General features: G+C 39.1%; 2 protein-coding genes across 5 annotated transcripts in view; one reads left to right on the top strand and one right to left on the bottom strand.

Moving 5' to 3' along the window:
• The window catches only part of FAM3C (FAM3 metabolism regulating signaling molecule C), a 59,063-nt gene extending 47,572 nt beyond the window's left edge, over positions 1 to 11,491 (bottom strand). The window contains exon 1 of one of the 2 annotated variants that reach the window (XM_020966354.2): positions 11,403 to 11,491. The gene's annotated coding sequence lies outside the window, so the exon portion shown is untranslated. Of the gene's footprint in view, positions 1 to 10,860; positions 10,968 to 11,402 lie in introns of those variants that run through there. The other variant, XM_020966355.2, reaches the window with a different exon arrangement.
• Positions 10,968 to 13,111, top strand: part of LOC144457091 (uncharacterized) — a 140,010-nt gene continuing 137,866 nt past the window's right edge. For 2 of the 3 annotated variants that reach the window (XM_078154033.1, XM_078154035.1), the window contains exon 1: positions 10,968 to 11,534. In XM_078154033.1, the coding sequence (XP_078010159.1) occupies positions 11,138 to 11,534 (397 nt within the window). In that variant the 5' untranslated portion in view covers positions 10,968 to 11,137. The remainder of the gene's footprint in view (positions 11,535 to 13,111) is intronic. The other variant, XM_078154040.1, reaches the window with a different exon arrangement.

The following is a 13,111-nucleotide window of genomic DNA, read 5'->3' as shown; positions in this document are numbered from 1 at the left end:
TCTGAATCCAAGAGCAAGACTTTAAATTTGCCCTAAATTGATCATTCCAGCCTGACCAGATCTTTCTGAACCCCAATTCTGCCATCTAATTTTTTTAGTTATATTTCTCAGCTTCAATAGTTTAATCCAATTCATTGTAGATCATATTTATTGTTCATTTTCACTATTTCTTATATGTAAAGATCCATATACTCTAATGAACCCTCTTCAAGAAGACAATCAGCAAAGATTTTCCCACTCTTGCCTATTGGTTCTTCTCCCCTCTATCACTAAACAAAGTGATTAAATCCCATTTTCCCAACAATACAGGCAGCTGCAAAGAGATGACCTGGGATAGATCCTATTTTATTAAATTTCCCTCACTAGTATATCATTTGAATTCTGAATTTACACAAGCTGAAATACTTATGATTACAGAGAACTTAACTAATTATAATTTGGTATCAAAACATCAAGGACACGTCCCAGAGTCCACTCTGTCCTAATCTGGGAAATGTCACACTGTACATATGAGGTGCAACAACCAGGAGTTGACCAACTCTGCCAGAACTGCAAACTAATCTGAATGACCCCAGAACAACAGTGAGGCTTACAATATTTTATATTGAAGAAGTGGGGGAAAAAAGAGTCTTTTTAAAAATATACCAAAAAAAAAAAAAAAGAAAAAAAGAAAAAGAAAAAAATGGAAGCTAGGTGGCTCAGTGGGCTCACTGGCCCTGCAGTCAGGAGGACCCGAGTTCAAATGTGGCCTAAACATAACACTTACTAGCTGTGTGATTCTGGGTTAAGTCACTTAACCCCAACTGCCTCACAAAAAAATAAAATAAAATAAACATGTGTGTGTGTGTACATGTACACGCATACATACCAATCTTCAATAAACAGACCCCAGGTTCCTTTGAATACACTAGATAAGGATACAGTAATGAAAAGTCAGATAAAAAGGCACATATGGGCTGAAAGAATTCAGTTCAAGTTTAGTGGCTACACATACAGATTCACCAGTCACAACTGGCTCTTTCTACCTACATACTACATCCTCCTCCTTCCTTCCTCTGGAGAAAGTGGTCAAGTCTGACTACACTGCCTCAACTGGTAAGCTATAACGGTAGGAAAAACAAGATTAAAAAAAAGTGACACTACCAAAATTCAAATTTAATAACATTTATTGAGAGCATGATCTTTGTAAAGCAATGTGACAGGCCTTGGGGATAAAAAGATAGTGATGGCCCCTGTTTATTTTACTATTATGCTAAAGACTTGTATGGAATTGTTTTATTTTTAGAAGAAAATAGGAGGGCCTTTCCTACTTCATGTGTTTTTAAGATTCTAATTCAAACAAATGAATTGGTATTTTTAAAAAATTTAGCTCATATTTTTCTTCAGCAAATATTCTTTCATTCTATTGGCTTTTAGATTGATTATTTTCTTTCATCATGTTAGGTATAACCTGTAATTTATTCCACAAAAAATAATAATCAACATCAGAAGCTTTTGTCATGCTGGCTCAATTTTTAAAAGGAATAAAACAGGATGGAAACGACAATAGGATAATTCTGTGATTCAAAATACTAATTTTGCATATTCTGAAAGACAGTATTCTAACCTTTCCAATATTAGTATGATCCTGGAATTTGCTATAATTGATACACATCATTTGTAATAAAATATCCATGACTTTGTCATAGGTTGTCCCACATCTAGAATGTACTCTGCCTCTTAGAATCCTGCCTTTTCTTCAAGGCTACAGATTGCCACCTTACATGAAGAAGCCTTTTCTGATCTTCCAGAGCTGCTAGTGCCTTATCTTAAAAATTATATTTTAATCTATTTCATATATACCTATGTATGTACTTATCTTCTCCTGATGTAAAGCTACCAGAGGCAGCAAGCAGTCTAGTGGAAAGAATGCTGGGCCTGGAGTCAGGACCACACAAGTTCAAATCCTGCCTCAGGAATTTTACTAGCTATTTGACCCTGGGTAAGTCTCCTAACTACTGTTTGCCTCAGTTTTCTCAGCTGTAAAATGAGGATAACGATGACACCTACCTCCCAGGGTTGTTTATGAGGATTAAATGAGATAATATCGTAAAACACTCATCACAAAATGCCTGGCGCAGTGGGCCCTATATAAATGGTTATTCCCACCCACCCCACCCCCAGGGCAAGGAACCCTTTCCCACTTTGGTCTTTGTATCCCTGGCTAAACACAGTATTTAGCAACTAAGCAATTAATGAACACTTGATTAAGAAAAGTGAAACTAATGTGCATGATTCTAGAAAGTTGCCCTAAAAGGTGAGCTAGAAAAGAAGCCCTAGTAATTGTTTTTAAAAAACGTTTTATGTACTCAAAGCACCAATCATGGAAAAAAGTCACAAATTTGGACTTTAAAGGACTGCATTGAACATAAAATATAGTCTATCCTAGCACTTTGGATTTTATTTTTTAAGTTATTTATCCAAGGCTATGTGACTTCTTGCTAAACTAGATCTGATTTATTCAAGTTACATTATATTAAAATATTATAATGAGAAATAATAACATTCCATCATGGAAACTGCTACAAAGGACAATAAATCAGGAAAAGGAGGAAAAGATATATCAAGAGAATGAGTGGCAGAAACCAATCAGAAAATATAACAAGAAAATAACTAATGCAAATCATTAACCAAGATGGAACTGAACTTACCTGAAAAATCAGCCAGGTATTCCCATTATCTATTTTCCATTTTGTTCTTTTGAAAAGCTGACTGTTACTGAGAAGAGTGGGTTTGTAGGAAATCTATAGAGCTTTGCTAATGGGTTCATATCTGTTCTTCTCTATAATGCAATCTATGATAGTACTAACCTTCCTCTTTAACAGGCCAAGCAGATTTCCAAAGTCCTGCTAAAATATGGAGGCATTTTCTTAATTATGGACACCTGATCCGTACCACCGAATTCAATGAGGCAATAGTAGTTGCAGAATCAGATTTAGAGGTGGAAGGAAACTTAGATATCGATTATTTAGTTCAGGGGTGGGGAACCGTCAGCGTCAAGGCCATACCTGGCCCTCTAGGTCCTCAAGTGAGGCCCTTTGACTGAATCCAAACTTCACAAAACAAATCCCCTTAAGAAAAGGATTTGTTCTGTAACACTTGGAGTCAGTCAAAAGGCTACACTCAAAGACCCAGAAGGCCACAGGTTCCTCACCCCTGCTAGTTCAACTCCCTCATTTTACAAATAAGAGAAAAACTAAGACCCAAAAATGGCAAGCGGCTTGCCCAAGTTACACAGGTAGTAAATAACAGTCAACTTTAATGAATTCACCTGTCAGGGGCAGCTGGGTGGTACAGTGAATAGAGCTCTGGCCTTGGAGTCAGGAGGACCAGAATTCAAATCCAGACTCAGACACTTAACACTTACTAGCTGTGTGACTTGGGCAAGTCATTTAACCAAAAAAGAATTCACCTGGTTCTCATCCAAATGAACCACATTCTTCATTGGTAAAAATCATATTCTTAACCTCTTTTACTTCATACACCTGCAATTCTATTGAAAGACAACATTCTTCAGTACTACTCTCTTTAAAATAATGCAGGTATCAGCTTTTTAAAATACCCAAATTAATAAACATTTATAAAGTAAGGATTTTGTGCTTAGTGCAGTGAGAAATAAATGTTGTTCACTTCTTTCTGTCTGACTCTGATACCCCAATTTGGGGTTCTCAGTAAAGATACTAGAGTGATTTGCCATTTTCTTCTCCAGTCCATTCTATAGACAAGGAAACTGAGGCAAACAGGGTTTAAGTGACTTGCCCAGGGTCACATAGCTAGTAAGTGTCAGAGAAATAAACAAATATTGGATAAAAGGGGTCTCTATCCTTGAGGAATTTACAATCTAGTTAGAAAGCAAAGTTATATACACCTGAAACAATTAAGTGATTCCCTTTGATAATACAGAGATATAAATATCTTAGACGTACAAACCTTACAATATGATAAATTAGTAGATTTCAAAATTTAGATCGTTTACCCTCTAATCTATTATATTACATGTAACATATAAGTAGGTAGGTGGATTGCACCCAAAAATAAGAATGTTATATTATTATGCCTCTAAGACAAATATTGAAATCATATCAGACATTCAAGCAATGTTAAGTCAATTTTGAGGAGTTACTGAAAAACAGAAAACATTTCTAATGTATAAAGACTTTAAAACAATTTTTTCCAATCAAACTACCAGCCTAGGTAACTTTTGATGTTAAATGAACATTTTGAAGCAAAAGTTACTAACTTATTCTAGAATGACAAATTGATGGTAAACATTTATTAAGCAGTGACAATTTTAATTAGTTACTAAAGTGTTTGTTTTTACATTGTTAGATCTGTATGTTCTAATCTGAACTGTCACATATGGCTAGAGGGAATATTAAGGTTATCCAGTTGTTTTGCACACCATAAACCATCTAACTTTTTCATCATAAAAAAATGAATTTTCATCACAATTCCTAATCCCTCAGTTCTGACCTTTTCTTTCTATACCTTTTCTCTTTACCATTTCACCTATTCCCACAGCTCAAAAGATTCCATGAAAGTAATGCCAAAGTCCAATATTCAACATCCAGCCCTTAACCTCTAAGCTCCAGTTCATTATAAACAATACCTCCTGGACATCAGAATGACACTCCACCAGTAAGTCAAATTCAAAATGTTGAAAAATGAAATTTTTCTCCTCCCAAAAAACCTGCATAGTCTTCAGCACTGCTTTTAATGACACCACAATCCTCCTAATCACCCAGATTAAATATAGGAGTCATCTTTGATTCTTTACTAAACCCACTCTGCCTAACCAATCAGTTGCCAAGTCAACCTCCAGAGTGCCTCTTTAATTCATCCACTCACCTCCCCTTCATACTGCCACCTCATCACAGCTCACTGAGTACCTCCTAGTCTCCCTTCTTCCAATGTTTCCTTCATGAAACTGCCAAATTAATCTTCCTAATATCTCAAAAAAAATTTCAGCTACTTGCTACCTTGAGAAAATACCTAAACTGGCATTTAGAGACCTTCACAATCTGTACAGTGTAAAGAATGCAGGCTCTGAAGTCAAAGTTCACATTTCTGCCACATCCTGTGTGTCCTTGGGGAGGTCACTTAACTTCTCTGTATTTTCAGGGGCTGAATCAAAAGGCCTCTTCTCTTTCTTCAAGGTCCAATTTAAGCACTGCTTTTTCCATAAAGCCTTTCTTGATAATCCAAGATGAAAGTGATCCTTTCTCTCTCCTTAAATTTAGTTAGAAAGCTGTTAGAATCTATTCTTTATCTTCTATCAGACTTATGCCTATACACCACATAGAAGTGGCATCGCCTCCCCTGACACAGAATATAAGTTCCTCAATGACAGATACCATGCCACTTTCCCTCTCTGTAGTTTTAGTTCCAAGCACGACTAGCACCTTGCCCAGAGCAGGCATTTCATAAACAAGGTCTTGGGGAGGCTGGGGCTGAATTATTAATTCAGAGCAATCATCAGTGGAGCTCTGAAAAGTCAGTCTTCCTTCCAGCTCCACAGCTGAAACAAATTCAAAGAAAGAAGATCCAAAAGCAAAGATGGACAGTAATTGGGCATCCCAAATAATAGACTATATTCTGTATAATCACAAATTGCTGACTTGACAAGTAGAACAATTGAGAGGAGAAGCCAATATTATGGCTAGTTGGGGATGGTCGATTTTGATATTCAGTGTTCTGCACTATAAAGGAGGAATGATGACTAATCTCACAATGAATAAAATGCTGTCTTTGCCCTCCCAGATGACACAAAGTGTATTTAAGGGCAAAGGAGAGGGAAATGAAAACTAGCAGATATTAAAATTACTAACAAGTTAAAAAAAAAAGGAATAAGGAAATGAGAAAAAGAGAGCTGGAAATTACTCAAAAGACCCATGGATTTAAAGAATTCTTTTTGAAGGTGAGTTAAGGATTAGGGTAAGTACATTAGTTGCCTAGGATGTGAATAGTAATATAGCCATCTGCTCTCATCTGGAAAGGGGAATATAAAACTAAATGCAAGATTCCCTGCTTTTCCAGTATTGCTAGAATATACTGAAACAGAATCAGCCATAGCCTGATCTAATATAGTAAGAAAGTGGTACCTGGTAATTAGATTTTTTTAAAGCCCAGATAAGAAAAACACCCCCCTTCCCTAAGGTTACTGCCTGCTTAACTTTTCTTCTTTCTCCTCCTTCAATCCTACAATTCAATTTGAAAAGTGAATTTCTAAAGTAAATTTCTAAACTCAAATTACTGCTAAAATTATCCATATGTGCCACAAAAGGGGAGGGAGGGGGAAGGGAAGAGGTGAATAAAGGCCCAAGGAAAAAGTCTTAAAGCAAGATTTCAAGGACAAATTCATGATAAATAGGAAGGGGTTGTGGAGAAGGGGAGAACAAGATGTTCTGCTTACATGAACTAGACACCAAAAAGCACAATTTTATGTACAAATGAAGCACTAATATCTTCATCTCAAATGATTATTTTACCTAGTATACATGACTAGATTAAATAGACAACTCTGATAAAATGCTGTGGAATGCAGCTTTCCAACAATCAGTACTCATACTTGCATTTAGTATGTATCTTCTATTCATCTTAACATTGGCAAATTGTTTATAAAACATAAGCGGAGCAAGTTATTTTTGTTGCAAAGTATTTTTACATTACAGTATTTTTTGTTGCAAAGAGGAGTAGGAAGGATGGTGCTTTGGGAATTTGAACTTTATTTTTAGAACTATTCTACTAAATCAGGTTGGAACATTATTGTTTCTGACCAAAGATTTACCTTTCTTGCAAAATTTATTTTTGTCCTGTCATATAGCTTCAAGCAATGAAAGTATGTATGAATTCTTTGACTAACCTATCCTGACACTAAAAACCCTTGCAGAACTTGTAACCACAATCAGTTAGAAGCTGATTCAATATTCATTTACATATAACCTTTTCACACCAACACATAGAGCTAACTCAAATGAAACTTAAAAACACTTCGCTCAGAAATGACCTCAAATATAATGGGAGTAATGGCTGTCTTAGTGAGAAAGAATATTATCAAGATCTTTGCTTTAAATAGGCTTAAGAAGAAAAGTGGAAAGGGTTGGATTTTAGTAAACTGCAGCAGTAGTATAATAATGTAAGTATATGGATATCTCTATCCGGAAAATATTTTTAAAGTTAAAATACTATCAGAAGCATCTGGAGAAACATCACAGAATAAAAGAACTTTAAACCTAAAAATGTTCTGAAAGACAAATCCAATCCCCTTATGTTAGAGATAAGGAAATTAAGACCCCCAAATAATAAGCCACTTACTCCATGATGACTCAAGCAGATAAATGATGGCAGAACCAGGTCTCCTGATTCTCAGCTCAAGTCCTTTAAACCAAGTCCAAAACATTTTGGTTATAATAGTGAATTCTGAACCGTACAGAGCTAGAGGGGGGTATCTTGCTTCTTGGACCTCCCTCCAGGAAACTTTAAGAACTATAATAATGTAGAAATACATCTCTTCTAACAGCTAATAGTGACAATTATAATTTAAGTGAAAAAGCTGGGGAAGGGGAAAAAAAGTGACTAGATGAAAAAAATAACAAAACGTTTTGAAGCCCAATAACCCAGATAAGGAGGGGATGAATATTTTGGGAGAATGCTAGAGTTTACCACTCACTAGAAAGACTTACCTATTATTATTATTATTATTTTTGGCTAGGCAGTGGGGTTAAATGACTTGCCCAGGGTCACACAGCTAGTAAGTGTTATGTGTCTGAGGCCGGCTTTGAACTCAGGTCCTCCTGAATCCAGGGCCAGTGCTCTATCCACTGCGCCACCTAACTGCCCCGTTACCTAGCATTATTTAGGAAAACTCCACAGGAAATTGTACAATGATTATTGACTATGGAACATACAACCTTTTACCACTAGAAGATTACTACAGTTAACCCAATTCCTCCTCTTCTGCATTTAATGGTTGATGGCATTTATATAGCCCTTTAAAGTTTGCAAAGAGCTTTATAGATATTTTCTCATCTAATCCCTATAACAACCATACCATTCTTCCCATGATTTATTATCCCCACTTTATTGATGAGTTACCTGAGGCAGAGAGAGAAAGTGATTTACCTGGGTCACAAAGCTAGGAGGTATTTGAGATTAGACTTGAACTTAGGTCTTCCCTAAGCACTTCCAGTATTCTATCCACATTGCTGCCTCAATCTTAACTGAAATTTTTTCATTTGCATTTCCCCCTTTAATACTTCCATAATTTAAAAATATACAATCAATTACAGATATAGGTGGCACAGCAGCCAGAGTGCCAAGGCTGAAGTCGGGAAGATGAGTTCAAATCCAACCTCAGACACTCACAATATCTTTGCCAAGAAAACCCTGAATGGAGTCACAAAGAGGGGGACATGACTGAAATGACTAAACAACATTTGCTTTGGCTAGGTGGTCCAGTGGATAGAGTACAGGGCCTGGAGTCAGGAAGACCAAAGTTCAAATTTGGCCTCAGACATTTAACAGCTGTGTGATCCTGGGCAAGTCATTTAACCCCATATGCCTTGTTTCCTCATCTGCAAAAATGAGTTGGAGAAGGAAATGGAAAACCACTCCAGTATCTCTGCTGAGAAAACCCCAAAAAGGGGTCACAAAGAGTTGGACACAACTGAACCAACTAAATGACAATTCAGTTACAAGTTACATTCAAAATTTTAAGTGTACAAATATATCCAATCTTTCTCCTTGAAATATATTTTAAATAGCTTCAACAATTTCTGAACAATGCTGCATTTTAATCAGTTAAGAAAACATTAATCTTTCACATACACACTCAATTTAAAGAGAACTAGTAACAAGCACTTAATCTTAGCCTTGGGGGTATTCATAACCATAGTCAGGTATTTTAAAAAAAAAAAGCTTCCCTGGTCCAGAAAAAAAGTCCTAGTTGATGAGTTACAGTGTGGTACCAGTGGCATCTGAGAGGCAGTGTGTTAAAGTGGATAGAGTCTGCTTTTTGGAACCAGGAAGATCAGGCCTCAAAACAATGCCCACTACCTCTGACATTCCACTGTGTGAACGTCCAAATGCCCTAGGCAAATCCCTTAGATAATAAAATGAAAAGGTTCAGACCTAGATTCACCTCATTCAAGAATGAAACCACAAGTTCCATGTCCTTTTTCCCTAACAAGGAGTATGAAGATGAAAGAAATGATTTACTGAGAAGTACTGATTAGGAGTCAAACAGCCCGCCCGTATTCTTACTTGGGCCTCAGGGCAGTTAGGTGGCCCAGTGTATAAAGCACTGGGCTGAAATCAAGAGTACTCATCTTCTAGAGTTCACATCCAGCCTCAGACACTTAACTAGCTATTAACTAGTTGTATAACCCTGGGCAAGTCACTTAACCCTGTTACCTGAGCTGGAGAAGGAAATGGCAAACCACTCCAGTATCTTTGCCAAGAAAACAGATGATGTGACTGAATAATGACAAACCTAGGCCTCAGTCTTCCTTGGTATAAAAAAAGGCACTAGCCACAAGAAAAAAGAACACTCAAAAGACTTACTCTAATCAATGTAATGACCAATAAGAAATTAAGAAGACTGATAAGGCCCACTTGCCATTGAGATGAAGGACTAGAGGTTCAGGAAGAGATATATTTACTTACAGGGATGGCCAGTACATTTGTTTCTTTTGTGTGTATATAGTGCTTATTAGTCATAAGGAAAGATGTATTTGGGTGGGGAGAGAGAGCTAGCAAGTAATAAGGGTGAAGTTAAAAAAAAAATGCATCAATGAAACATTTTTTAAAAATACATAGAAGAGAGTAGAATGAAGTTCAAAAGAGGACAGAGAAGTTGGGCAGTTTTGTTACTACTATGTTAAATTTAATATACACTTTAAAGCATGTAACAGGTTAGTTTCAAATACAATGTTGTTTTCTGTTCTTCATTGAACTGTTTATGCTCATTCATGTTAAATTAGAAATCAAAAACCTTTTAATTAAAAAATAAAATGAAGGGCTGGTCTAGATTTCTGAATTTCTTCCACCTCCAATACTATAACCTTATAAATCGAATTGCTAAAATGTGTAAGAAAAGAAGTGATATTGATTGCTTGACAGTAATTTGAGTACTGCTTAGTTTTGCAGTTTATTGGTGAGAAGCATTAAAATAAGCCACTAATATATTTCCCTGATACAGAAGATAGAGATAATAGAATTGTGAATTACATTTAAAGAACACCAAAAGTATAAAGCTGAGTGCACCTGGTTCAGTAGCAGTATAAAATATATCACATTATTTCCTTTACTTGTACAGTAAACAACAAGAATTGTCATTTAGGAGATGATACTAAACTACAAGAAATAAAGCATTCGTTTTTATAAAGAGAGTGGGTGAAGGCATTAAAAAAAACAAAGGCACATCTATGAGAAAATAATTTCAAATTGTAAAAAAGTCACATTTTTAGAGAATGGATAAAAGCGATTGAAAAAAACAGAGGCACATCTATAAGAAACCAACTTCAAACTGTAAAAAAAAAAAAAGTCACAGATGCCAACCAGACACTGCAACCAGATCTGGTATCTAAGGTCAGATTTTCAACCACTTAGATAAACCTGGGGACAGAATGTAATGTCAGTAGCTTATGTGAACTGAAACGTGAAATCCAATTTTGAGACAGACTTCCCTTTTAAATTAGTCACAGCAATTTACCAGGTGAGCCTTAAGGAAAATTCCAACTTCACACACAACAAACACCTGCCAAACGCAGCAGCAGCACGCCCCCCACCCCACACACATACACACATAACCCTTTTTCCTACCTCCTTCCTTAGCAACAAGATGCAGACACACAAAGTGAACTTCAGCCTGGGAGCTGGCCGCAAGCCCAGGGTTAAACGAGTTCTCTTAAGTACCACCCCGTGGCAGCCAGAAGATGCCACCCAAATAGAGGAAAGGGAGACCTTGGGCTCCCCGTGACTTCGGGCGATTCATTCAACCCTTCGGGCTCCGTTGGCTCAAATCAAGATTAAGGGTTTGGTTTGGGGATGCTGTTTGGGGTTCCCAAAGCTCTATGAGTAAAAGGTTGGGGTGCCCCGTATGACCCAGCTTGGCACGGGGTGCGATGAGCAAGGAGGAAGAGGACGAGGAGTTGAAGGTGGGAGAAGGGGGATGCTCTCCTCGGCCCAACAGCCGAGCTGCCCCCGCCCCGCCCGGGACTCTCCGAGGGAGGAGGGCGGGGATGCCGCGCCCCCGGGGGCGCCCCTCCCTTCGCCCCCTGGACACCTGCGTTTACGCGCGCGCGTCCGGGGAAGCGACCGTCCGAGTCTAGCGCTCGTCTCCCCGCCGAGCCAACGGTCCTTACCGGCGCCCACTGCCTCGTACGCCTGCCCGCCTGCCCGCCTGCCCGCCCGAGGCTGCGGTTCGCGTCCAGTCCTTGCCCGAGGCCGCCGGGAGTCACACACCTCGACCTCGACCTCCTCCTCCTTCTCCCCAGGTACCTCGCGCTTCCCTTCCACCCTGGCTTGTGGACGGGAGGAAGCCCAGCTCCCCACCCCTGGCGTGCACCCTCTTCCCGCCCCTTCGCCCGCGGCCACCAATGAGCTCTCGTCGCCGGGGAAGCCGTTCGCGCCCCCAGGCGGTGGAGGACCGAGTTGCAAGCCCCGCCCCTGGTTGGTCGCCATTGGCTGAGCAAGGAGACAGCCCGGTAGCTCACGGACCGCTTAGTAAGCGGGGAGGGCGGGGTCTCATCAGGCAAGTCCCGCCCCTCCCTCCCCGCCCTTTCCCAGCTGAGGCAGAAGTTGCAGCGCTGTCTGGTTTTGCCACGTGGGAGCTACAGCTGCCACATATGGGAGGCAGTTGTGCAGCTGTGTTCCTGGAAGGAAAGGGGCAAAAAACGTCCTCGAGAAGGAACATTTATTTATAGTTGCCTCATTACCCTGTCACGCCCCCACCTCCTATCACATGCACAATTTCTGTGTAAGAAAATGATAATGTTGCTTTCCACCCTGGTCATCCCTGTCCCTAACTCTGGAGGAAGGTGGTGGCGTCTGCTGACCGGCCACAGGAAGTTTGTTTGATCAGATGATCTTGCCCATCCTAGGACTGAGCTGAGTTGTTTTGTTTTTGTTTTTGTTTTTTAATGATTCACGGAACTCTTTATCCCCCATCTCCAGCAGAGGCAAGCAGCCAGCTCCCCACCCCCACCCCACCGTCTCTGTTGCCATCTCCACTAATTCAAAAACTCATCATTCCTATTTCTGCACTTACCCGACCTGAACATTAGATATTTTAAGTGCAGATCTCATCCAACTCAAATTCCAGTGCCCTAGCTTTATGTATGTTAACTCGTGATCCCCACCAAAACCCTGTGAGTTTAAGTGCTATTTTACATATGAGAAAACGGCGCCTTACAGTTTATTAGACTTGCTCAGGTCATACAATTAGGATATGTCCGAGGCATGAGTCAAAGTCCAATGCTCCATCCACTGTACTACCTTTGTTTAGCTTTTAACTCAACCTATCTAACCTCTTTGGACATTACCTCCCTCCCATACTCACCACTGCAGCCATGCTAGTCATCTCTGTTCCTAACACTAGACATTCAGTCTATGAATTTGCTGTGGCTATTCTGTGCCAGGAAGGGACTCTCAAGCCTATCTCATAGAATCCTTTTCTTACAGAGGAGTCTCAAGCTTCCATTGTCTAAGGAAAGCCTTTCCTGATCCTGATCAGATAGTATGTATGTCTACCCTCTTAGTCTGTAAACTTCTTGTCAGTAGGGATTGTTTCATTTGTTGTATCTGTATCTCCAAGCCAAACCCTGGCACATGATAAGTTCTGAATAAATACTTGTTCATTAATTGGCTTCGGGTTCTTAAGAACTAGAGGTTGGATCATAGGATCAGAGAGATTTAGAGGTGAAAGGAACATTAGAGGTCATCTTTATAAACTTCGTCTTACATGAGAGAAAACAAAATCAAAAAAATTAAGTGGCATGCACAAGATCACACAAAAGTAGTAGGTTGTGGGATCAGGATTCAAACGCCGATATTCAAATACTGAAAATCTACT

The sequence above is a fragment of the Phascolarctos cinereus genome, unplaced genomic scaffold (assembly GCF_003287225.1).
Source record: "Phascolarctos cinereus isolate Bilbo 61053 unplaced genomic scaffold, phaCin_HiC Scaffold_1;HRSCAF=81, whole genome shotgun sequence".
Taxonomy (NCBI): Eukaryota; Metazoa; Chordata; class Mammalia; order Diprotodontia; family Phascolarctidae; genus Phascolarctos; species Phascolarctos cinereus.
Note: the sequence above shows the minus strand (reverse complement) of the source record. Positions and strands in the feature narration are given on the sequence as shown.